The sequence below is a fragment of the Anopheles coluzzii genome, chromosome X (assembly GCF_943734685.1).
Source record: "Anopheles coluzzii chromosome X, AcolN3, whole genome shotgun sequence".
Lineage (NCBI taxonomy): Eukaryota > Metazoa > Arthropoda > Insecta > Diptera > Culicidae > Anopheles > Anopheles coluzzii.
This window is the reverse complement of record NC_064669.1, coordinates 21,663,045-21,690,896: the sequence shown is the minus strand read 5'-3', so window position 1 is coordinate 21,690,896 and position 27,852 is coordinate 21,663,045. Positions and strand designations below refer to the sequence as shown.

The 27,852-nt window shown below is 43.7% G+C and overlaps 2 protein-coding genes across 4 annotated transcripts in view; one reads left to right on the top strand and one right to left on the bottom strand.

The window, feature by feature from the left end:
* The window catches only part of LOC125906728 (uncharacterized), a 363,957-nt gene extending 336,199 nt beyond the window's left edge, over positions 1 to 27,758 (top strand). Inside the window, exon 2 of the mRNA XM_049606974.1 lies at positions 23,595 to 27,758. Within this exon, the coding sequence (XP_049462931.1) occupies positions 25,897 to 26,997 (1,101 nt within the window). The 5' untranslated portion in view covers positions 23,595 to 25,896 and the 3' untranslated portion in view covers positions 26,998 to 27,758. The remainder of the gene's footprint in view (positions 1 to 23,594) is intronic.
* Positions 1 to 27,852, bottom strand: part of LOC120948954 (frequenin-1) — a 152,908-nt gene that overhangs the window by 30,851 nt on the left and 94,205 nt on the right. The gene's annotated exons all lie outside the window — the stretch shown is intronic.

Genomic DNA, 27,852 nt, shown 5'->3' with positions numbered 1-27,852 from the left:
GAAAACTTATCCGATCGGATGCTCCTATTTATACCTTCTCTCGCCTTACGCTCGCGCGCCTATTCCTTCTCGCGCACCTATCCTTTCTCACGCATCTACGCACTCTCGCGAGGCTACGCATTTCTCGAGCTCATTATGCGTGTCCTGCCCGACTCTCCCGTTATCTTCTAAACTCTCTAACTATCTACTTGAGACCCTGGTTAACCCTTAATATCGCAGACCTCAAGTGATAAGAAAAAGCTGTCCTTTCTAATTCACTTATTTCGAACCGGCGAACACCACATAATAATGGCAGAGAATAGAGAGAATAGTGGCAAACATTATTCGTTGGAACACTTCGGGCGCAATGACTATGCCAAAAATCAACCTTTTGTATCTGTACAATCCTATATGTGTGATTAAGATGGTGATGTATAGACTGTCCTTATGCAATTCCACCTGATGGAATGCTTCCTTTATATCTTTAGCCGAGTGAATAATTTTGCTACAGAAAATCGCAGATCTTCTATTTTTGGCATTAAATGCCTTTCTCTTAGTATGGCTGCGTTTGCCCTACGCATATCAACACAAAGGCGAAGTTCCCCATTGTCCTTGACAATTGGTACTAACGGAGAAACCCATTCGCAACCTCCTTCCACTGGTTCGATTATATCTCTATCTACTAGATATTGGATTTTTCCTCAATTTTTGCTAATAGAGCCACTGGTGGCCTTCTGGGATGATGGCAAATGGGTTGAACCTCTCTGTCAATGGGAATTTTTACGATCACATGTGTGCTTGGTAGTCCAATAAAAAGAACTCCTAGTTCCATTGCCGTTACCTTGCCTAGGAGACATTGGCGGCCTCCTTTAACTACAAATAAATCAGCTACTTTCTCTATAGTTTTGCCTTTGTCCTCTAGTGAAAGATTTGCAGAAAATTGCCCTAACACTACTAACGGTTCGGGATTGTCCCCATAAGGTAGAAACACTTCTCGACACTCTTGCGTTTAGGTTTACATAGGTTTTCAAATATTTCCAAGCTTTTTCTGTGATAATGTTTTTGTTACATCCCGAATCGACCAGCATTTGTAAATTAATTCCTCCTACTTTTACCCATAGCAATTCTTCTCCATCGCTTATGCTTACTTACTTACTTATCCGGCGCTACAACCGCTTTGCGGTCTTGGCCTGCCTCAGGAGTGTCCGAAACCGCTCACGGTCTCGCGCCTTCGTCTGCCAGTCCGTTATCCCGGCCTTAATGGCGGACGCCTCCACGCCATCTTGCCACCTCAATTTGGGCCTACCACGCCTCCTCTGTCCTTGTGGACGGCCTAAAAAGACTTTACGGGCTGGGTCGTCCGTTTCCATGCGTACAACATGGCCAGCCCACCGGAGCCTGGCGAGCTTAATACGCTGTACGACAGTGAGGTCGCCGTACATCTCGTATAGCTCGTCATTATATCGGCTCCTCTATTGTCCTTCCACACATACGGGGCCAAGTATCCTTCTGAGCATCTTCCTCTCGAACGCGGCTAAGAGGGCTTCGTCAGATTTGGACAGTGTCCATGTCTCAGAGGCGTATGTGAGTACTGGTACTACATAGGTACTATATAGTCCCAGCTTCGTCCGTCGCGACAGGTTCTTTGAGGTCAACTGCTTTTTCAGGCTGTAGAATGACCGGTTGGCAGCCAGCATCCTTGCGCGCAACTCAACTTCCATACTGTTGTCGTTGCTGACCTTTGACCTTTGAAGATAGGTGAATTCTAGGACGACTTCAAAAGTGCGTTCACCTATCTGTACATCACGCCTACGTAGATTCGGATTATTTATTGGTAGGTCCGCTGATGTTGCCACCATCAGTTTGGTCTTTACCTCGTTTATCTGCAATCCGAGGTTCTCTGCCGCCTGCTCAATCCCTTGGTAGGCTTCTATATCTATATGTCTATATCATCAGCGTATGCCAGGATCTGGGTTGACTTATAGAAGATGGTTCCCGTAGTCTCCACCCTCGAGTCGCGGATGGCCCTCTCTAGCGCCAAGTTGAATAGGAGACAGGCAAGCCCGTCCCCCTGGCGCAGACCCTTGGTGGTAGCAAAAGGTCCTGAGAGTTTTCCATCCACCCTCACCTGGCATGTGACGTTGGTCATAGTCATTCTAACTAGCCTTATCAGTTTGGCCGGGAGTCCAAATGAGCTCATGGCGTCGTACAGTTTTACCCTGGCTATGCTATCGTATGCGGCTTTGAAGTCTATGAAGAGATGGTATGTGTCGTTTTTGTATTCAGCCATCTTCTCCAAGATCTGCCGCATGGTTGATTTTCCGTTTCGGAATCCTCTTTGATAGTTTCCGACTATCTCTTCGACGTGTGGGACAAGGCGATCCTGGAGGATCAGGGAGAATATTTTATAGGCGGTATTCAACACCGTAATACCCCTGTAGTTGTTGCAGTCCAACCTGTCTCCCTTCTTGTATATGGGGTAGATGATGCCGAGATTCCAATCCCAAGGCATCGATTCGCTATCCTACACCTCAGCAACAATTTGATGAATCTCGTTTTCTAGTCGTGCACCTCCATTCTTGACCAGTTCAGCTGCAATTCCGTCGGTTCCGGTTGCCTTGTTATTTTTCAGCCGACGGATAGCCTTTCGTGTTTCTTCTATGCTAGGTGGCAGTAGCATGACATTATCTGCTAGTGGCGCTTCTAGCTGTTCGCTAAGCTGGTCATTGAGTAATTCATCAAAGTACTGAGCCCACCGCGAGAGGACCTCTGGCTGGTTACTGACCAGATCTCCATCCTTGTTGCGACAGCAGGTTACCTTAGGTACAACGTTGTTTCGGTCCATCGCTTATGCTATAAATGAAATTTCTACCCCTTTCCGGTTCCTCTTCCACATTCGCAACTATCCTCACCACTTCTGTTCGTGGGCGTTTAGCCCCTTGGTGAAATGCGTCAGGTCGCCGTTTCAAATTGTTTGGCGTCCGGCATTGGGCTCCGAAATGATCAACCTTTTTGCATTTGTAGCATTCCTTGTTTTTGGCTGGGCACTGATAATCACCTCAATTGTGATCTCTTTTCCCGCAACGTGCGCACCCTAAACCTCGTTCGGTCACCCGGTTGACAAACGAGTTGCTTTGTCGCTGTTCCCATCCTAGGGCGTCATCCTTCCCCGGGGCACTCATTGCTCTTGCCTGCCTTTTCACCGACTCGTACGAACTAATCAAACGGATCGTTTCATCCCAATCCAATGACTTTTGCGCCAGTAACCTTTCCTTCAGCTCGGACGGAGCAAATAAGATTACCTTGTCGATCACGCTAATTGCTCGTGCTTCGTTCTCGTTGTTTTCAAAGTTGCATTTCTGTGCCCAACTCTGGCACCGGAAAGCAAACTCCTCGACAGTTTCCGATTGTCCGGTTTTAATGTCCAAAACCGGTTCCTTTCGAAAACGTCATGCTCCTTTGAGCAGAAGTAATCGTTTAACTTCTCTACCACCACTACATACGAGTCAACGCCTTCCTCCCCTCCTCCCTGTACGTCCGCTCCAGGAATGGATGTAAAAACTTCTTGTACATCAGGGCCAGCTTTCGCAAGGAAGATATTTTTGATCCTAGTGCGATCCTTTTCGCCAGTCGCGGCGATAATGTACTCGAAGTTACGTCGATATTTCACCCATTTGTTCCTAACAGCGTTTCTCTCCATCGCTTTGAAGAGAAATGGTTGTACGTTCCATGCGTCCATTTTCCTGTAATATGAAACCATTTTGTTTTGTTTTATAAACCAGTAATTTCTCAGTGACTCCATTTTCTTTCTGTTCCATCTTTCTAATAGTTACAAACCACCATTGCTTTCCCTTTGTACTGCTCTCCGGCAGGTACATTATCCCTATTCCTTTTTTTATACTGCTCTCTGGCAGCCTACCGTTCCTTTCTACTGCACTCCGGCAGTTTCAGGATCGACTCAACGATTTCCCTTGGCGACCTGGGCCATTCCCAAAATGCTCTCCGGCATTCCTTTATCTTTCATCCAAAAAGGTATGCTTGTATGCACTCCGGCATTCCTTTCTTTCATGTTGCTATCCGGCAACCCTATCTACTTGGATGCTGCTCTCCTACAGGTAACCAATTACACATATACAAATTGACACAATACGGTTAATTAAACATTTTCACAATTACCACATTTATTTTCAAACCTCAATGTAAATTTTCACTTCACTTCACTTGTTTAAACTATTTTTCCTCGTCGCCAATTGTGGTACTCTGCAATTTTGGTCCGGTCGTGATCGCGTACATGAATATTCAGGACGATCTGCTCGTCATCCCTTAACAGCACCGCTGTCATCCCTGGATCGGTTGGTGTCATCCGATCTGGAACTATCGTTCCATGTAGTGATGTGCAATCTAAGTATTATTGCAATACCACAAGCTGTTTGCATTGTATAGCTGTTTTCGAGCAGCTATCTAAGTACGTATAATATAACAGGTGGGCTTATCCCAAGGAGTATGAATTTAGAAGGCTGATTTTTATCGCTTCTGAACAAAAATTTTAAGAGTGTTTTGTGTATTCGTCAAGCATCCTGGAAGCTTGTTTGAACAAAAAATTTCACCCATGCTGTCAAAAATTTATTGTTTAATCTCACTATTTCGGATAATTTATTTTCCGCGTTTCGGTGTAATTTTCAAACCTTTAACCGTAGAGTTGGCAACCAGATTTACACACGTAAGTTGGCAACCGGCATACCCGGGTATTCCACACGTTTTGATGCAAAAAATTAACGATTTTCATAGGTAAACAATGCTTTCTATATTTTAATGCTGTAAGCAAGTAATGCCGACCGTATATTCTCTTCGATTTCATTTATTCATTAAGTTTTTTTCATTTTAATATAAAAATAACGGTCATATTGAAATTTGGAACCGCTTGAATTTGACTCGAAAATAAGCACAATACGAAAAGAGGAAGAAGAGAAACGTCATTCTCTATACAAAATGTATGGAATACCCGGGTATGCTGGTTGCCAACTTACGGGTAAAGTTAAAAAAAATCAAAATAAAATACTTACAGGCTGTTAAAAATTACAACTTATGCACCAAAAATCATAAATTAAAAGTTGGGAGGCTACGGCAAATTTCAGGTCAATAAAAGCAATGAATCAAAAGTTATGGCAGTTTAAAGTTGAAAAAAATACCCGGGTATCCGGTTGCCAACTTAAAGGTTAATATTTACCAGCAGTTATTCGTTGTGCAGCAAAATTGGAAGAGAGAGTTTATTCGTGACATTCACTGTTATTTATAAACTACTCGATCGAGCCGAACACTCGAAATTGAACGAAGAATGTTCGTGTTTTGTTAAGCACGATATGAAGTGACAGGGCTGTGCCTGAACATTTATATTCAAATATGGTTATAAAAACATGCTATGAGCCCACCTAGACTACATACACTTTGATTCTGGATTCCATCACCAGACCCCTTTAATGCAGCTTGGGATAAATGTAAACACCACCTTGTTTTGCCATTTTTCGAGCAGGTACTCGAATCTAATTCTAGATTTGAGGCTATAATAATCTAGACTGAAAATTACAGGGAATAGTTTTGTGTGTGATTTTGTATAGAGCGTTTAAAAAATTTCAGCCTCCAACTGTCAAACCCCATACAAAAAACTGACTAGAATCATGAAGGGCCCCAATAGTGGAAAAAGAATGTTTGTTGAATACAATTATTCGAAATTCTTTGGTGTTATTGAAAGAAGGCGAGAAGCTTTCCTCTACAAGTGTAATCCAACACAAAATATTTACAAAAGAAAACTAACCAACGTATTTGAAATCTTACCGATTTCCTCATCATTTCAAATCAGAAGAATATAAACGCATCCAAGAAAGGAGTTAAGATTAATCCTAAATTGAAATTATAAATAAAATATTGAGTTTGAAATTGCCTTCAACACAAAAGGAATTAGAACAGTTTTTAGGATAAACTGGTTACTATCAAAAATTTATCAAAAACTATTTGAAAATTAAAAAAACCCTTATCTAGCTGATTAAAAAAAGACTGAATTGTTACGTTCGCAACCTCCGCGTTACCCTCTTTCCTGACTTTGTACCGCCCATTACGATTCACCTGAACTACCGCATAAGGCCCAATATATTCACTCGCAAGTTTCCGTCTCGCCACAAATTGAGTCCTACGGATAGCTACTAAGTCCCCTACACTATAACCCCTTTCCGGTTTGCGCTTTTTATCATATTGTCTTTTATACTGTTGTTGAGCTTTTATAATCGCGTTTTTGACCTCGAGTCTCATTCTTTTCCTATCTTCATGAAATTCCTCATATAACACATCATTTTACAATTCTATTAATTGATCACTGGCCTTACTCCTCATTTGTATCCCAAACATCAGCTGAAATGGTGATCGTCCCGTTGATGCTTGGCTATGTGCGTTAATAGCCTGTTGAACTTGATTTATATTCTTAAACCATTTCGCGGGGTCGTCACAAGAAAGCTTTGACAAATTAGTTAGTACAATTCAGTTAACCCTCTCCGCTTGCCCGTTACCTCTTGGCACTCCAGTAGTACTCACAACATGATCGATACCATTTTTCTTCAGATGCTCGCTGAATATCTGCGATGTAAATGCCAAACCCAGATCACTGATGACACGCGCCGGGTTGCCGAAGATTGATGACCATACCTCCAGCTTCCGCAACGTTTCCTCTCCGCTGCTCGTCTTTGTAGGAAAGAGCCAAACGAATTTCGAAAATCCGTCCACTACCGTTAGCACGTACTCAAACTGATTTGCTGTCGCGTCCATTGGTCCGACATGATCCATATGCAGGGTATGCAATGGTGTATCTCCTTTTTCGATGCAGTTCGGGAAGCCCTCCTTGTGACCAAGCTTCTTGTTGAACATAATGCACTTCACACAACTATTCAATACTTGCGCCACCTTTCGTTCGAGATGAATTATCCCTGCATGAAGCGACCCTTTTTGTTTCTTGTCGCTTTCAATAACAGAATACCACCGACGACACGTGCCTCACGTGCTGTCCAAAGACGAACCTGGAACCCGCAGCCAACGGTCAGCATAGTTACCTCATAGTGTGGGATTCAACGCACACCTGAAACCCGGCCGACCACCAATGACCGATGTTGAACTGGCAGAATGGCAACTATACACTGTCAGCATAGTTACCTCATAGCGTGGGGTTCAACGCACACCTGAAACCAGGCCGACCACCGATGACCGAACTGACAGAACATTGCACCTCATGGCGCAACCAGAATCAGAACCTGCCAACGATCGGTCACTCAATACCTTCCCCTCCGAATGATCCGCCCGAGCTTCGAACCTCCACCAACCCAATTTGCTGACGACGACGATGTACGCAGCCCGATCCAGAACCCGCCTCACCCCCTCGTCCGTGTTCCAAATTTAGCACGTTAAGTGATAGTTCCCTTTTCTTTGCCGTTCGTCGTTCGAAAGAATTCTCGCACGCTACAATTGGTGACAGCGGTGGGATTAGTGCTAATTAGACGCACTAAAATAATAGAAAAAGTGATTGAAGTGAAAGTGCATGTGTTGTTGTTCTGAACTGAAAGTGCGTGAGTTGTTCCAGGCTCCCGGCCCACTTTGAGAAAGACCCATGCAGAAGGTGGCCCTTGCCATTGGGTGAGAGTTTTATTTTAATTATAATATAAAAAATAAGTCTTGATGAGCAAGAGGGAGTTGCGAGGGGGTGCAACAAAACTTCCAGCGGCCAATCGCCCTCTAGCAGTAAAAAGTCAGCCTCCAGTGAAAACAAATCTCCTCATTTTTTTTTTGTGGACGCTAGTTTAGGTTGCTCAAGCATCGTCATGTCCATCGGAAACAGCTATGAATTTGATCCCGGAGTTTAGATGGAATGCTGCGGAACTTGATGCCTTCCTTTATGCCGCAGATCAGTCTAAAAGTGAAATACCGGAGGGAGGTTCCGATGAACCTCTCATTCGTATAGTACTTATCAAACTCAAGAGCAACTCGGCTGCCTATTTTAAGCGGATAGAGGTGGTAAACCTCGCCTCTTGCATGAGTTTGGGGATAGTTTGAAATTAGAAACGGTAGGACAGCAGATCGAAACATTGCGGCAAGGAGTAAACGAATCCTTTCCACGCTATAAAGAGCGAGCCGAGTTAGGCGGCGCTCTGGGACCAATCGAACGAGACAAACAAACACGACTCTGTTCGATAGGTGCTCTGTCAGCTGTTCGATGTCTTATAGACCTGTCATGATGCACTGCAATACGCCTTTCTTTTCGTCTCGAAAATGAAGCATTTTCATAGTTTAAATGAATATCCACCTACAGGGGGAAGATTCAACTCATAATTCAACTAGTGATTCACATCTATAATAACATAGAAATCATTCAAATTTAATATTGAAAAATGTAAACAAACGTCCATGCCAAAACACATACAGTGCATACACATGGATTATGTACACACAATAGTTTAATACGTTTCAATCCTTTATATTTGATGCTATAATTGATTGAAAAGTTTAACAATAATTATTGATAGCTATTTTAAATATTTTGCACGCAATTTTAAGAAGAAAAAGAGACAAACTACGTAAACAAACTTAAAAATGTCCCGAATTGAATTCTATCTACTGTAGCTGTGAAGCGTTTGAAAGCCAAGGTACTCACAGCACAGGTGGGTATCGAACATCACAGACAGAATCAACTGACATGTTCGACTCGACGTTTTTCTTGTTTGTTTGTTTGTGTCTGACAGTGCACCTCCATATGATTATATGGGTTTGTTCGTGTCGGATGTCGTGTTCGATTGCTGCTAGAGCGCCGCCTTACTGGAAGGTTACCTTAATGCTTTCGACCCAAAAACTAAGGAAAATCTTTCGTACTCTAAAAGAATGATAAGATCGCATTTTATTACCGGGCTAAGGAATCGTTCACTGCGCAGCCTTGCCCGCCTTCAAAAGTCGCTCGACTTTGAAGAGTTATTAAATCATTTGATAGAAGAATTACTCGATATAGAAAATGAAGAAAAATTGGAGATGCATTAGAGCAGGGCTCGCGCTATCGGCGAATAAACACATTTTTAGGGGATATATCGGATGAAAAAGATTATGGTGATAGGAATTCGAAGGGGAAAGCACCTCCACCATGGGCTAATGCTCCCGTAACTTATCCTCCCTCCCATTTCCCTCATCATACAAGTGGAAATGCGGTCTATCCGTCAATGTGGGGACCGACAGCCCCTCCTAGCCTGCCGGCTTATCATAATTCGTGGGTACCGCCAGCACCCTCTGCACACATGAACACCAATCTCCGAGGTCGGCGCAGGATGTCCCTAGCGTGACGTGGGCCCCATATGCGGCTAATGGCAATCCAGCCTTTTATAGTAATCACGCTCCCCAAATGCGGCCCCAAGTTTTTCCGTCAAGTAACCATACTATGGAACCCGAAGTTTTAGAGACGGCTAACCAACAATGATATGGCCAACGGCTCCGAAACCGCAATCGTAGAGTCATGTCCGCAGCCAAAAAACTAATACCGAGGGGCCGCAGCAAATTGGAACCCCCACAATAGATAAGAACCCTTTGAAATCTCCACCCGACGGTGCTCAGCCCTCCTGGGTACCTGAGGCCGAATGGATCACCTGTCAGGTGTTGCAGGCCCCGGGAGATCTGGACTGTGTAGAGCTTTCAACCACTATGAATCCCTCTTACGTATCAAAATTCCTCATTGATACCGGAGCAGCGGTGAGTCTGCTTTGCCGATCAGGAGCCCACAATATCGGCATTAATGAATTCGATTTAGCAGATTGTCCGACTTTAATCGGCATCGGGAACTCGACCGTCCAAACCATTGGCTCATGCCAGATTGATCTACGAGGGCTGACAATAAAGTAAGGTCTCCAATTTTTTTTTTTCATAGAAAATGACATTAATTTACAAAAAGCGATACACCGTTGGAAAGGCCAAGGTCTTGGCTACTTTTCTACATAATCGCCATTTTTTTCCAACACCTTGCGCATCCGCACGATGAACTTGTCTATGCCGGCAGAATACCACTCTCCGTTCGCCTCGCGCAGCCAGGTGTTGACCGCTTCATGTGGTCTTCGGTCAGCTGTTTCGGCACCCATCGGGCAGAAACTTTGTGATACTGCTGAAACGACTACCCAGATAGCAAAGCCGAAGGCCTTTGTATGGGAGCCATCGCGCTGATCAAGGCTCACTTTTTCGCGCACATAAAGCAAAATGTGCGCGAAGGCGAAAAAACCCGAAAGCGCTTCGTGTGGCCCTCTCTCGTGTTTCTAGTGTTATTCTCTCTCGCATGTCATCACTCTCTCCCAGTTTTTCGGATTGAAATGAGAATTCACTCTCTTGATTTGGTTGCGGCAGCCTAGCTGCTTCACACTCTTTATTCTCTTCTTTTTGCAGTTCCCACAAGAGGATTCACACATGTGTTCTCACATACTTACATACACACACACGGTGGTTGGAAGCCTGGCGCGGCTGTTTCCAATTCTGTCTTCTCTTCTTTTTCCCTCTTCACACCGCGCTGGAGCCCGTTTCGTGGTGCGTGTGTTCAGCCTGCTTGGTTCAGGGAAGATGTCATCAGATTTGGCGCGCCTCAACCGCGGTGTTGTATGAAGGCTGTTGATGAAAATACACAATTAATACACACACTTTGTTAAAAAGATTACACTTGATATAAAGATGTGACAAACTTACCTTTGTGCTTGAGGATCAAATGAAACTTGAACGCCTGTGCACACAGTGTCACACTTTTTAAGTAGTTTGAGGAACAGCTAGCGGTAGCAGCAAACATCTGAAACTTGTAATGTGCAAAACATTGCATATTAGAAGAATATTAGAATTAGAATAAATATCACATAGCACTAGACACTTAGAAAAGGACACTTACCCAAACAATGAGATGATAAAAATTCGTCCTCCGAAGCAGAAAGAACACCGCGGATGGCGCAGTATGGAAAGTGTTTCACGCAGGAAAAATAGTTCACGCAGCACACAAACACACACTCTCACATCCACGGTTCAGAGCACACTGAAGTCGCTCTTTGGGTTGGATGGAAAAGAGCAAACACCCTGATGAGTGCGATGGAAGAAAATGACGTGTGTTCAACAGGGATGGGTAGAATCCAACACACGAAGTGTGCAGGAGAATTCTCTTCGTGTGGCAAGAGAGAATTGACTAACACCCTGATGAGCGAGAACGCAACAAACGTTGTGGAATGTAGAAACGGGATAGGAATAGTAAGCGAAGGCAGTTTGTGGACATGAGGGGGTTGAAACTGGGAGAAAAAAGCTTCGGTTGCTACTTGGGAAGCGACTCCGACCCGTTGGTGCAGCGAGTTCGGGTCGGGTCGGGTTCACGATAGGTTCCCAACAGTCAAAAGCCGAAGATTTTATATTGACCTTTCACTTTTTCTATCTGTCTCTCGCTCTAATTTGAGCGATTTTCCCCTGATGAGTGTCCCCGAGCCTCCTCGTGTGGTTGTTGTTGTTGGAAGTTTAAGTCGAAACTCCCTCGTGCGCTGCCAAAATCAGCGAAGAACGAAATCGAGTGGCTCAAGCGAAAAAACGAAAAAAAAAAATGACGAACGAGTGTGCTGTGACAATAACACACACACACGCACAAGGCGACACCCGAAATCTGGTGCGATACCGGCTTTCAGTGGAGCAAGTACACACATGCACACATTTGGCCACACCAGCGCTCTGTTCTAGTGCAGGCAGTTTTCTGCAGTCCACGGTGATACTACACACAGCCACTCACTTGGCGATACACGCTGTGTGGTGCGGTGCGGTGGACGTTCAGAATTCAATGGTGCAAATACACACATGCATACCATCTTGGCGACACACGCTCTGCGGTGCGGTGAGTTTTGTGTTCTGTGTCCAGTGGTGCAAATATACACACACACGCTCTTGGCTACACACGCAATACGGCGCGGTTGGCTTGGCAGAAGCGCATACACACATTCACGCAGTAAGCTTTACTTTCAGTCCAGTGAAGTTGGTGCTTGTGTGGTGTTTCAGCGCTTGGTAGTCAGCGGATAAACCCCGTGAAAAATGGAGATTTATCTGATTTAAGGTAAGTAAAAGTGATTAAAATTATCAACCAACATCCCCCCTTCTAATTAATATAATTTTTCTTCCATTTCATGTGTGTTTCACGACGAACGGAGACAACAAAACCTGTGGCTGTGTCGTAGTGTTGGCGTATTTGGCCCGTACAGTGTAGCTAAAGGAACTAGGCGCAACAGTGAGGAAGAGCAGAAAGTGTTGTGACGATTTTGTGATTTTATTCACTGTGCGAGTGTGAAAGGGTGTTTTAAAATAATGTGCGTTAATGTGAAATTATGTTCAGTGTTCGTAGTGCATGTGTTTTTGATTTTTGTAAAACTTGTTAGATAAATGATATTAATTTCAATAAATAGATTTGTTGTGATATAATTCTGTGCACTGTATCATTTCGGAAAGAAATCCTGGCAAAAAAGAGGGAGGGAACTAATTAAACGAAGGTTCGTGCAGACCCCCGTTCGGGTTTTGCTTCGGCTTCGGGTTTGCTTCGGCTTCGGGAGCCGACGGATCACTTGAATAATTTCGCCAACTCAAGTTCTTTTTCAAGCGCGTATTCAAGCGATCTCTGAGTGCTGGTGCCCGGTGGGTTCCCACCGAGAATTATGAACCGAGAAAAAGTGAAAGGTCAATATAAAATCTTCGGCTTTTGACTGTTGGGTTCAGTTTGACCCGAGGGTGCAGCGAGTTCGGGTCGACCCGTAGATTCAGTAGGCGAGTCGATTCCGGTTTGTTAAACAAATGCAAAAGATTAAAACGTTGGGTGTTAACTTATTTAAATGAAATAAAATATGTTTAAGAGCCATGATAGTGTTTTACAACCAGAATAATATTTAAAGATAAGTTCTTAAATGAAACATGACATGACTTCAGAAATACATGACTTCAGAAATATCCTTTTTTATTAACAACATTATTATTTTTATTAACAACTGATTGCCTGCTCTTCCGTGCTGAACACGTCAACTTTATTACTGCCGTTCGATTCGCTGGAGTCTGTTTGGACAATTGTTAAGCTTCAAAACCTTGCAATCTATATCGGCGCCGTTTACATTCCACCCGATCTGCGTTCTTCCGAAGAAGTCCTTGACGATTTGCATGAGAGTGTTAGTTTCGTTGCTGGCAAACTTAAACCAAATGATCTTATGGTGTTACTTGGTGATTTTAATTCACCATCACTCTCCTGGCAACCGTTTGCATCGTGCGTTAATCACTTCATTCCTACTGGTGTATCTCGTGAAAATGTTTCTCTGCTTGATGGAATGTCGGTAAACGGTTTGCTGCAATTATCTGGCATAAAAAATATACGCGGAAGTCAATTGGACCTTCTATTTGCCAATGCTGCCAATGCTATGCCTTCTTGGAGCGCTGCTCCCCCGTCATAGCTTCACCTGTTCCACTCGTCGCGCTAGACAATCATCATCCTGCTCATGAGACAAGTGTGCTCCTTACGCACTCTCGCCTTGCATCCTCTCAACGAATACCTACGGCTCTTATGTTCAATTTGAGGAAACTGGACTACCAAAAGCTTCATCATATTTTAGACGGTACCGATTGGTCCTTTACTGATGCTGACTGTGACAAAAATCAAGCTGTAGCAGCGTTCTACCGATCCCGTCTTCGCTCCTTTTCCGTACCATAAACTCCTTCCTACTCCTTCGTGAATAATTGTATACTATAGTCAGTAAGCACTATTGCTGTAACCCAACGTGGCCGAGCAATTAAGAAAATAAAAATAAATAAATAAATTATTTTTTTTTTTTTTTTTTTTTTTTTTTTTATTCAGAAAGAACGGCTTTGGCCGTATTGCTTAATGTTAGGGTATAATCATACAATTCAAATGATTGCGAGACATTTCCTTCTCGCAATTATGGAAGGACACCTTATTCCGGGTGTGCTCGGACAGTGCAGATATTATCCAATCCAAGTCCTTGTCGAATGGCCTATTTTTTCGTAGCAGGGGTCGAGATCGTGCAATTCGTCGTCGTCCACTCCAGTTTGTTTTGTGAAGTCCATTCGTGGCAGGGGTCGAGATCGTGTTGTACGTTGTCATCCGGCGTACTTGTCCGGGTCATCATATGGATAGTCTTGAAGTTTTCGAAATATCCATTGCGGGTTCGATCCAGTCCGTTTTGAATAGTCCAGTAAGCGTAGCAGGGGTCTTTATGAAGTTTAGTTTCCAACGCTTTTGAGTGACGGTATTCATCTAGCATTTTTTTACGAAGGACCTTGTCCTAGCCCTTGGCGAGGATCTGTATGCCGGGATCGAGGGTTAAAATCTTTGCAAGGACCTCATCCATGCAAAGATCTTCTGTCTCAAGCCGTGCCTGAACCTCCAGCCATACACATCACGCACATTCATTCATACATTCACACATACAGTCATTCATCACAAGCAAACTAGCGATTTACAACATGTAGCACAAGGACAAACAAATGGAGTATGGATGGGAAACATTACTCTTCCGGCCAACCAACCGATAGCAAGCCGTCCGAAGATGACAAACGTTCGCACCCCGACGGCACAAACTCATGTGCGAAAGCGCATGTCAACACAGACGACCAACCACCGCACAGCCAGCCACAAGAGTCTTGCCTTAGGGATGTCACACAGTTAAACCGTTAGCTCTGCAGAACCCAAAGATAACCCTTAAGAGGCTCCAGTCCGACCCAGCTAGTATATCCCGGATGGGAATACCAGGAGTTCTTTCCAGTTTCTCGACTGCATCCAACAAAGTGGGTCGTGCAGCCTCGTATTCCTCGCAAGACCACAGAAGATGGTCTATGTCGTGAAATCCAAGGCCGCAGCCACATGCTTTCGTGTCGACCTGTCCTATACGCTGGAGATGTGCGCCCAATGCGAAATGATTAGACATAAGTCTAGACATCATTCGAATGAATGCACGCTCTCCAGAGATGTCGCGGAACCAAGGTTTCAAAGAAACTCTAGGAGAGATCGAGTACAGGAACCTCCCAAGTTCATCCGTGTCCCACAAGCCCTGCCAGCGTGCAATGCAGAAAGCTTGTGGGGCCCGTAAGAACTCGTGAGGGAGGATGGGTCTATCGTAGAAGGACCCTTCCGAAGCACCCTTCTTGGCCAAATGGTCTGCTTTCTCGTTTCCTAAGATGCCGCAATGAGCAGGCAACCATACCAGGGATATTCGAAACGATTTTTCAAACAAGGAGCTTAGGACTTTTAGAATTTCTTTTACAAAATAGTCTGGGCTCTTAATAGCCTTCACGGATTTTAATGCTTCAAGAGCACTAGGCTGTCTGAAAAAATTACATACTGATCCGGAGGGCATGCACTTATCAACAGTAAGGCATAAAAGATTGCGGCGAGCTCCGCTACATAAACTGAGCATGGTTGGCGTAATTTAAAATATGCTTCGGTACACGTGTTATATACACCAAAACCAATGCCCTGCTCTGATGAGGATCCGTCAGTGTAAAAATGGTTTACATTTGGTTGGCCATGCCTTTCCACAAAAATGTTGGGAATTGTCATCCAGCGAAGATTATCAGGGATAGTATTAATTGCCTCCCTCAACGAGGTATCTACACTTAAAATGGAACTGTAGGACTCTGGTAAGCTGGCACTACTAATGTTTTGAAAACTACTAGGGTGCACCTGTAGAGAAACAAAATCACGATATACCTTCATGATTTTGCATTTAGAACCTATCTCTTGCAGTGTTTTAAAGTTCTCGATTATCAAGGGATTTGATACTGTAGAGCGGACGAAAAGGCGAAGCGATAGTAGCTCAAAACGAAGCTTTAGCGGCATCACTCCGGACATCACTTCGAGTGACATGTTGTGAGTCGACTTCATGCTACCTAGTGCGATTCTAAGACAACGATACTGAATCCTCTCAAGTCGGATTAGATGCGACTTGGCTGCCCAGTGGAAGCATATGCAACCATACTCCAAGACGGACAGTATCGTTGTCTTATATAGGTTAAGGACGTCTTTGGGATGTGCACCCCACCAGAGTCCGGTAATCGTTCTGAGAAAATTGATTCTTCTTGTACATTTCTGTACCAGATAGTCAATATGTGTCCTCCATACATTTTTGCTATCAAACCAAACCCCTAGGTATCGAAAAGATCTGGCAATGGATATCTTTTTACCATATAAAAAGATATCGACTTTTGGGTCAACCAAAGTCAAGCGTCTATTACTCTCAGTGTTGTAAAAGAAAGAGAATATCAGCATTTCCGTTTTCTCTGGAGAAAACTCGATACCTAGGTTTGTGGCCCACACTTCTAAATTGTTAAGTGTGGTTTGCAAAGGACTTTGAAGGTCGGCGATGTTGTTGCTGGCGACTGATACAACACCGTCGTCCGCCAATTGCCTTAGGTTACAGCCAGGTGCAAGGCATGCATCAATATCGTTCACATAAAAATTATACAACAAGGGGCTCAAACAGGACCCTTGTGGTAGTCCATAGTAACTGATTCTCCGAATTTTCATGTGGCCATTGTCGAAATTCATTGCCTTTTCCGAAAGGAGGTTGAATAAGACGTTATTCAGTCTTGGGGTTAAGCCCGCAGATGATAACTTTTGACACAGAACATTGACTGATACTGAGTCAAAAGCCCCCTTGATGTCAAGAAATGCAGATGCCATCATTTCTTTACGAGAATGAGCCATCTCGATTTCGGACACAAGCAGCGCCAAGCAATCGTTGGTACCCTTGCCTTTGCGAAAGCCAAATTGGGTACTTGACAAGAGGCCTTTGGATTCAAGCCAATTGTCCAGTCTAAAAAGAATCATTTTCTCAAATAGTTTTCGCAAGCAAGATAGCATTGCTATCGATCGATAAGAATTATAGTCTGATGCCGGTTTGCCAGGTTGCAACAAGGTGACTACTTTCACTTCTCTCCACTCCAACGGGACGGTGTTAAGCTCCAACATAATGTTGAATAATCTCAACAGCCGTTTCCTCGCCAGATCTGGCAGATTATGGAGCAATTTGTTCCGAATCTGATCCAGTCCTGGAGACGAATTATTGCTGGAGTACAGAGCAAGCGATAGCTCAACCATTGTGAACGGCGAATCCATTTGCGGATCACTCCCATGAGCACTCTGTTCAAATGGTGGTGCTTGAGCGAAATCAGGGCAGACTTTTTGTGCAAATGGCTCTAGCCATGCCCCAGAAACCCTTTCGCTCTCGTTTGTTGCTTTGCTGTTGCGCATCCTTTTCGCCATGCTCTGAAGCTCCGTTAGCGAAGTGGAAGGCTTGAGGTTTTTGACATACCTCGGCCAGTATGACCTTTTTTTTGCTTTAAGCAAGTTTTTGCACCTACGCTCCAGGCCTCTATAATGGATGTATAGATCCATGGAGCCGGTGTCTCTATACCTGGCAAAAGCCTTCCGCTTCGCTGAGAATGGCGCTTTACAATCCGCGTCCCACCAAGGAGTGGGTGGTCTTTTAAAAATCCTTGCCTGGGGGGGCGGCCTCGTTTGGGCACCGAGGGCGCACTCGTTTATCGCCATAACGAGATTTGTGTACTCCTCATTTACGGAGAAACTGGGTTCTACGCGGCTTAGCAAAGCGGTCATTTGGTTGCCGTATTTCGTCCAGTCGATGTTCCTCGTTAAGTCACAATTAACGGGGACTTGATCGACTGTGCGACTCCTCTTGATAATCGAGATCTTTATTGGCAGATGGTCGCTGCCAAGCGGGTCTTGGATTACCTTCCACATAGAATCCAGCCCTAAAGACGATGAACAAAGAGATAGGTCTATTGCGCTGGGTCGTGCCATAGGTGAGGGCACCCTAGTTGCTTCGCCAGAGTTTCAAATCGTCAAACTGTATGTGTCGCAGATATCCCTAATGATTGGTGCACGATTATCGTCATGCGTACAACCCCAATCTGATCCATGGGCGTTAAAGTCGCCCAGGATGAAAAACGGTTTTGGTAGTACCGTTACTAGGGTTTCAAGATCCTTGTTGATCTTCTTTGGGTCCAGATTGGCTCCCGGTGGGATATAAATTGAAGCAATAGAAACGTCAAGATCCCCTAGTTTTGTCTGTATAGCGACGTATTCGATTCCCTCGGGTGTGGGGAGGGGTATTCTGTAGAAGCTGTGACTACTTCGAATACCAATTAACACTCCCCCACCACGCCTATCACTAGCTGCATCATGTCGATCTTGACGAAAAATATTATATCCCGGGAAGGTAATATTTTTATCGGGTGAGAGCCAAGTTTCGCTTAGGGCAAATGCGTTACAATTGTGTTGCCCTATCAATACTTTAAAAGAGTCAATTTTTCCCAAAAAACTTCTGCAGTTCCATTGTAGTATAGTGGTCATCGGAGGCATTAATCATCCAAGCGGACCATCATACTGAGACATGGCCATTTTGATAACCATTGCCTGACCATTCCTCTTAGGAAAGGAAATGCCAAAGGGATTAGCCCTGATAGGGGTTCCGGGAGGGAAAGGGAGTCTAGGAGGGATTGTAAGATTTCTGTCAGGCTTGGGAGGGATTGCCTGGAGAAGGATCTGGGTTCACTGGGGAAAGCCAGATTGCTAGGATTGGGAGGGTTACGGGAAGGTGGACGAGTACGAACATCACGTGGGGGCATGGGACCCTGGGATTGGCGTTGGGTCGCATCAACGTGACGTCGAGTTGCCTTTTTAGGGGGAACAGTTTTGTTTTTCCGGATCCCTTTGATTGACACCCTCGGTGTAATCGATCTTTTCACTCCTGTTAGAGGGGCCAGATTGGGCAACGGTTCATTACCCTCAAGAAGTGAGAGTGTATCGAACGGATTCACTTCTGAGGTTTTCTTCAAAACATCGGCGAATGACCTCTTTGAGTTATAAAGGACGGCTTTTTTATGCTCGGCCTGCTTTTTGCGGTACACTGAGCAAGTAGACACTTCGTGCCATTCCTGTTTGCAATGGACGCACTTTTGGGTGTCAGCCTTGCATTCTGCCGTAGAATGCGGTCCTTTGCACTTACCGCACCTAACAGAGTTGGTACAGTAAGGCTCGGAATGCCCAATCTGGCTGCATTTAGAACAGGTAGCAACCTTTGTAACAAAGGGTCGACGGATGGGTACCCGTAGACCCTCAAAGTACAGTGTGTTCGGCAGTACTGTACCCTCGAAAGTGATCCGGAGTGAGGAAGTCTCACGGAACACCTTCTTTCCGTCAACCATTTTCGAAGCGTACAGTTTTTTCACTTCGAGGACCTTGACACGAGGCGAGGATTGATAAAGGAATGCCCCTTGTCCGTACTGAAGGATATCCTCTAAGGGGTATTCAAAGTCATCTACCACACCGATGACTTCCACCAATCCACCGGGAATATACACCCGGTAATCCTCCGTATAGTCCGGATCGGCCACAATTGCATTGGCCTGCACCCGGTCCTTTGCGGTGACACGCAACTTCTTTGGATGCAGTCGGATGACGTCCAAAACACCCGGGTATTTTTTGTAGATCGATGCTGTGATCGATCTAACGTCAAGCGGCTTGGTACGAGGCATAAAAAAAACATTATGTGCCCCGTTAAAAGAAGCATGATACGTTTTGGCCCTTGAATGTACATTCGCTTTAGCAGAATCATCTCGCGATGTTGAAGCCAAAGGTTCATGTAAAATCTTTTTCTTCGCCATCTGTCCTGGGTCAGAACTCTTGCGCTTCACTGTAATGAAGCCTTCATTAGATTCATCCATAGGCTCCGCCTCCATGGGAGAGCCCGAGCCAACAATTCAACTGCGTGGAGGACAAGGATAGTAGGATAAGAGAGGATCACTTACCAAACACAGGACAAATGAGAGGAGAGCGCGCTCTTCAAGATACGAGCGCGCGAGATGCGAACGCACAAAATGCGAACACAAGAGATGCGTGCCGTACGCACCTGTATTGTCGCTCAACACTCTCAAACGGGTAACACACGGACAATCACATACACTACACACACTTAACACAGTACACTACGCACTGTACACTTATTACACACAGCAAGCACAGATCGCTTCACGTTCAACTAAGCGTACGTAAATCTTCGTGTGTGTATGGTGGGGTCAGTGGCTTGACTTTGGCCGTAATCATCCACCTGGAGCGCGTATCGAGAACGTCCGATTCGCTTCGTGGTTGGCGACAGAATGATAAATTAATTAATTAATTTTGTTTAAAAATAAATCATCTATTATCGATGTAATCTTTACTTTTAATATATTTAAGTTCACATTTGTATTCGAAGTATAAAAGTACAATTCTAGAATATAAGTACAATTTTGTTTCGATTATAAATTTTGTTTGATGAATAGCATTTCGTTTAATTTCTTAGGCAACAGTTTGTTTCTCTTTTCGGTTATAATATTTCCTGCTTTAGAAAATACACGATCGCATGGTACTGATGTGGCTGGTATGCACAATGTTTTTTTTACAATTTCGGACAACTGTGGATATAAATAATGTTTATTTTTCCACCAGCTAAGTGGATCATCCATATTATGCATTGCCTCTTCTTGTAAGTAGCAATCTATTTCGTGAGCAGTAGTTGCTCCTTGATCTCTTGTAGATGATTCTGTGTCAATTTCTAAATCGCGCCACTTGCGCCATAGCAATCCTTTAAATTTATCTTCATTGTTTGGCCTTGATGTTTCATTACGTTGCAAATTATCTGGGAGTTTTTGTTTGAGAGAAACAACTGTCGCATCATATTTTTCGCCTAAAAACTGTTTGTCTTTGAATCTTGGATCCAGGATTATGGCTTGATCTACTAATATATTATCATAGTTTTCAAATGTTTCTTTTAAATTGTAAGTTAAATTAGAAACAAGTTGAGCTACTTCTTCTGTCAACGCAGATTCTTGTCCTGCTCCTGCCATTTCAAAAATTAGAGTTCTTATAATAATGCCAACTTTGGAAATAGTAACGTTTTGTTCGTCCATTACCTCTTTCGTTGCTAAATCGAAAAACTGTAGAACTGTTATTGCTTGTTCGATTATCAACCAATCTTTATCAGTCAGCTTAGATTGAAATTTTAAGCTTGCCAAGCATGACACTAAAGGAATCTTATTTTTTAAGAATCGATCTAACATATCAAACGTTGAATTGAAGCGAGTTGAGACGTCGTTTTTTAATTTTAATTCTGGTAGTTTTAAATTAACCCGCGTTTCATTCAATTTTTTTGCTGCTAAACCACTATGTTTGAAATGACCTATAACTCGTTTAACTTCATCAATTGTGTTATGTTTTAGCATTCTAAAAGATATGTACGTAGTTCAAAGTTTTCATCGATAAAATGGGCAGTAATAGCAAAAAACTAACTTGATTTATGTTGCTCCATCCATCCGCTGTGAGTGAAATAGCTTTTGCTGGAATAAGACTAGTTTTGACGGACAGCAATGTTTTCTCATAAATGGCTGGCAATAAAGCATTTGTGAATGTTTTCCTACTTGGTAACTCTTAACTAGGGCACAATTTTTTTATGAACGATTTAAAATACTTATCTTCTACCATACTATAAGGATAATACTCCTTGCATATCGTAATTAACAGCGTTTCGTCTAAGTCACGCTTTGCCTCGGCCGTCAGAGGTCTGCTGTTTGCAAAATAACGTTGTATGCCGAACATTTCTCCCGATGTATTTGTTGCGGTGTTACTGTAAGATTCCTGGATGTTATCTGCAGGTGGGTTTTCTTGTGTTCTTTTAAAAGGAATTGTAATGTGCTTCCTTTCCATATGACGCTTCAAGTTGGAGGTGGATCCTCCGCGATATGCCAATAGTACATGACAATATCTGCACTTAGCTGTACTATCTGCTCTATCAAAATGCTGCCAAACATCACTTGTTTGAGGCATCGTCAATTAGTACCGTTGTAGTATTGTAAGCGTTTGTTATGTAGATCTAGGATGAATAACATTACACAATAAAAGATTAATTATTTTTGATTACATTATACCACAGAACAACACGTTTATATCACGAAAATAAAAAATGAACTTACCTCAAATGTCGGCGTTGTTAAAAACAATATTGTTATTCGAGTGTTTAAGTTTACTTATAGTTTTAGTTTACTTATACCATTTTATTAAACTTATACCAAACTGTCACAAAACTTTTCACTGGGATTTTAGTGGTTTTGATACTTTCATCACAATACACAATTTTTAGATTTTCACGTTTAAACTGTCTGGCTATAACTACCCGTTGTGACGCAATAGTCTACTTTTTATACTACTTTTTATTACCGTCAACCACGCAATACGCAAAAAAAAAATACGCTAGACTTCAGCCAAAACTACGATAGCCAACGTATTTCTTGCACTTTTTAGGTGCGGAACGAGCGCCATCTGTTGAAGAAATGGATGAACTATTTCAGACGGCGGAGAAAAACAACGGCCGAAAAATTCAAAAATATTGGCGCCCATTCCTTCCTCCTCCTCTTCCTCTTACTCCCTCTCCCCTCCCTGCCTTGCCTTATACTTGCGCTTCAGCCGGTGCCTTTCACCGTCAGCTGATTGTGTGTATACGTTGGTGTATATGTACATTGCGATTGTGTATTGTATTTGGTGGGTATAGCATTTATTTATTGTGTGTGACCTTGACGATGCGGCAGAAGCTGGTTCATTTTGGGATTTAAAGTATTATCGGTGTATGAATGGTTTATTTTATTTCGTGCCGCTGCTGATGAGACCATTTAATGCCCGTGCCAATCGAGGGTGAAGAAGCCAATTTCAAACAAGCGTATGAGAACGCCTAACACTAATCTATTTTTTTTTATTTGAACATTTTTGATGCTTCAACGACCTTCTAAGCATCGTGTAGCACGATGTATAGTGGCAATATATTTTTTTAATGTGCCAAAATCTGTCTCGAGTTTTCGGGTCGCGACACACACACAATGCGGGGAAAGTGACCGTCCACTCTTTCATGCCGCGATCCCCCTCCCCTCCCGGTGCTTTGGATGAGGATGCGCTACAAGTTAAGCCAGCAATTCTACCGATAAGGTAGCGGAAATCGATCGTGCGTGTACGCGCGTTCGGGGGTGCGTTCTCGCATACGTGCGTGCATGCGTGCGTGCGTGCGCGTGTGTGTGTGTGCGCGTGCGGGAACCCCAAAACTGTTTGATTCTGATGCGTGCATTGTCACCGGCTGCGTCTACACACTCCATGCATTCTCAGAAAACGCACTGTACGCCACCCGATCGATTACCGCTACCTAGGAGACAATACAACCATTTAATTGGCACCACCATCTTTGCGACCGGTTCTGCTGTTGGGGGTATTAAAAAGACAAACGATCGAAGCAAACGTGCATGTGATATGTAGCACATTTCTTTCCAATTCAGCTAGCGGCCGCAGTGGAAACAACATTTTGAATTGAATCCATACAAAAGAGAATTCTGGTTTGGTTTATTACGGTGCGCGTATGATACTGCACCTGTCCGTCCAGAATCTGGTAGCTTGTTGGTTTTGAGTCGGTATCATGACGCCGTGCGACCGGCACTGCCTTGGAATGGGTTCGGATCGGTAGGTTCATGTTTTGGTCGAGTGCATTCCGTGCATTTGTCGCGCCACAGCGGTAGACCCGGCAGCACCAAAGTCAAAACAAAAACCTTCCCCGGGTGTGGACTGCTATGCTAAGTTCTTCTTATTATTATTATTATCATCATTATTGGCGTAATGGCCTACGCGATCATGCCGGCCTTTTCAGGACTTGAGTACCACGTAGCCGGATAGTCAGCCCTTGCTACGGCGGACGGTTCATACGCGGTTAGAACCCACGACGGGAATGCAGATGTGCGAAATGATGACGGTGCCGCGGGACCGCTCCTACCCAGCGTGCAACTTGCATACTGCCACACTGTCTCCTGCTCGATGCATACGCTGCAGGCAGGGGGAAGGATGCCCCTCCACGATAAAAAAAAACACGGCCATGAACCAGCGGCGGAGCTAACGATAGGCGGACTAGGCGGTCGCCGAAGATCTCTAGTCTGTAGTATGCCGTATGTCTACAATTGGACAGATTTTTAGCGACAAGGGCCCCCCGAAAGATGGTCTTTAGGGCTCCATGGCTGGAGAACCATTTGCACCTCCCCTCCCCCCATGGCGACTACAATTTTAGGGCCTGTGACCGATGATCGTAGGGGTCCCATGGCCACCCCCCTTCCCGCCGGCAATTTAAGTATACTGTTCAATCTCCCAACAGCTGTGTGCCACTACCCCCTCCTCCCTGTCATCAGTTACCATTGACAGGGGCCACAATTCGTCTTTCCGCCTTTCATGAACACCTTCCTTTCTTTGACCGATGGATCATATCATTTCGGAAAAAACACATTTGGCGACAGTTTTGCACACACACGTACGCTCATACCCTTGCGCAGACGGCTCAGCATATCGGTGTAATCTACAACAGACGAAAGCAAAAGCTTAGTGTAACAAAGTTATGTTTAATGTTTAACACGTTCAGATCGATGGCATGCCCCACTGCCTGCCAGTGAACTTTCCAGCCTGCGTTCTAGGTGCTGGTGGAAAGGAAAGTTGATGAAAATCAGCGGCGGGATGAACATGTTAATGCGAATTAGGATTCAGCGCGTTTCATAGCAAACCAGCGTTAGCTAGCGATTCCTTAGTCATTTTTACATTGCAGCAATTGAACTTATTGCGCTTCTTTTGTTTGATTTGTGAAAATGTAACTTCATCGCCGCAATGTTTGTTAACGGCATTTTTAGGCGCCACAACAGCTCGCGAGCATTGACCACACGCGAGAAAGAGATGGCGCTATGGAGGGAAAAAGCACGGACGACGGCTGACAGCGATTGGCCGTCTGACGCACCAACACATCCAAACCTTCGACAGCGCGCTCAGGCGAGGGGAATGAGGCGGAGCCAGGGACGGGCAGCTCGACGAGCTGCTTGACAAATTTGCCGTTGGAGAGAAAAGGAAGGCATGATAAAATTCTCAGAACGCCATAACGTCTTCCGTCGCTTTGCACAGCGGGAAGGAGATAGATCTGAATCTGAATTTTAGCGAAAACGCTTGGCGTAGTGTGGAATCCTGATAAAGATTGGTATTGATTTGACGTTACTTGCAGTCATCAAGAAGCGAATACGAGACGTACAATATAGAGTGAAGTCGCAAAAATATATCATGTGCTGGAACTGGTAGGCCCTGTTATAACGTTGGCAAAATTAATACTTCGAGAAGTAAGTGAGCTTAGAATTGAGTGGGATGAGATAGTGCCGCAAGTTATTATAAATAAGTGGATTTGCCTTCGTAATGAACTGTTTCATTTGAACCATTTGAAAGTGCCACGCTGGATTCTTGCGATTAATACTAAGGTGATTGAGCTCCATGGGTTTGCAGACGCTTCTGATAATGCGTACGGAGCTTGTGTTTATAGTCGATGCATCAATGTCGATGATAGTGTAACAATGAATCTAATACGTAGCTGCTCACGCCTATAGCCAACTAAAATAGAAAAACGAAAGGCTATCACAACACCACATGCAGAGCTACTTGCTGCACAGTTACTAGCTAGATTGGTTGTAAAAGAGATAGAAGCAATTGATGTGTCATTTAACAAAGTGTATTTGTGGACAGACTCACAAATTGTAAAAGCGTGGATGCGTCACCCTCCAGAACAATTACAAACCTACGTTGCGAATCGTGTTAGAGAAATTCATGGGTTTACAAAGGACCTTACATGGCGTTATATAACTTCGGAAAATAATCCTGCAGATATAATTTCGAGTGGTGAAACCCCCAAATGATTATTGCCTAATGAAGGGTGGTGGTATGGGCCCTCCTTCTTAAGAACAAAGAGTGTAGTCAAAATGCGTGTGAATCCAGAAAATGATTTTGAGGTTCCTGAGTTTAAGGGCAAGGTTACGTTGATTGCTGCAAGTACGAAAGATGTAAAGTTGAATTTTGAATTTACCAATGACTATAATAGACCGTTACGAATGATGGTTTATATAGTGCGATTTGCCAAACACAGAGCGTCTAAAGGAAGTGACTTAAAGAAAGATTTACCAACAAGTGCAGATTTAGAGGATAGTTTGAAGGTAATAGTGCGGTGTATTCAACGTAAATCATTTGCGAGTGTTTGTCGAGCGTTAGAAAATGGTAATACGAAACATGAACTATTGAGCTTGAGACCATTTATTGATCCAGTGGATAAGTTATTGAGGGTTGGAGGACGGTTGAAAAGTGCATTTATTCTGTATGATAGTCGACATCAGATGCTGTTACCAGCAAACCATAGGTTTGTGAAGATTCTTGTGCGACATTTACATGAAACGAACCTACACCAAGGACAAAAAGGATTTTTAGCAGTGGTTCGTCAACGGTTCTGGCCACTAAGAGTAAAATCTACTATTAAGAAAGTGATTGCGAAGTGTGTTACTTGTTTCCGAGCAAACCATACTACCATTGAGCAGTTGATGGGTGATTTACCGTCCTACCGGGTACAACCACCCCCAGTGTTTCATCAAACTGGTGTAGATTTTGCTGGACCACTTTTAATCAAATCTAGTTCTACTGGAAGAAAGCCATCGATTATAAAGACTTATGTGTGTTTGTTTGTGTGCATGATTACTCGAGCACATCGAGCTAGTTTCCGACCTATCGACCGATGCATTTTTGGCGGTCGTCTGCGTCGTTTTATAAGCCGTAGAGGCCTTCCTCTTAGAATCTTTTCAGATAACGCAACAAACTTCGTTGGAGCGCACAACGAGTTGGAAGAACTGGCTAAGATGTTTGCTGAGGAAGAAAATGCTAAGAGAATCGTTTACGAGTGTACCAGCCGCGGAATCGAATGGTCATTTATTCCTCCAAGGAGTCCCCATTTCGGCGAGATTTGGGAAGCTGGTGTAAAACAAGTAAAACATCACCTTACTCGTGTCGTAGGGGGCCATCGATTATCCTATGAGTAACTGAATACGACTCTTATTCAGATAGAAGCAGTACTCAATTCAAGGCCTTTATCTCCTTGTTCTAACGATCCTTGCGATTTAACAGCCTTAACACCCGCACATTTTTTGATAGGGCGAGTAATGCAAACAGCAGCTGAACCATCATATTTAGATTTAAAATTATCTAGACTGTCCAGATCCAGATGGCAACTTGTGCAAACAATGGTACATCAATTTTGGAAGAGATGGACTGTCGAATATCTTCCTGATCTTCAGAATAGGTCAAAATGGGAAAACGAAGTAACAATTACACAAGGAGCATTAGTATTGCTAAAGGAAACCAATTGTCCTACATTTCAGTGATCATTAGGTAGAATAATACAGTTACATTCTGGAGCAGATGGTATTATCAGAGTAGTTACAGTTAAAACAGCAAAGGGAGAATATAAGCGCGCGGTATCAGAATTATGCGTTCTTCCCATTGATGATTGAAATACCTATTTCAATGCGGGGAGTATGTTTGATGTAATCGGTGAGAAGTGCACCGACTGCTATAAACGCACATCGATCATCCTCGCTGGATGCTACGACAGCGATATCGATAGGACAGGTGTACGCGTTCGACCGATAGCGAGGACAATGCATGTGTGCGTTAGACGTAAGATGAAAAGCGAAGCACTCGGTTCAGGCAAAGATCAATTGTGAATTATAAAAATAAAATAAAAGTGAACTAAATAGAAATATTATCAAACAGTCTCTATAACAATAAAGACAAAAAAATCACCGGGTGTCTAAACGGAAGTATCGACTGTCCTGTGCTGCTCTTGTGGGTTCAGCTATATGTGCCAGATCTCAATTCTCTTTCATAGAGCATAT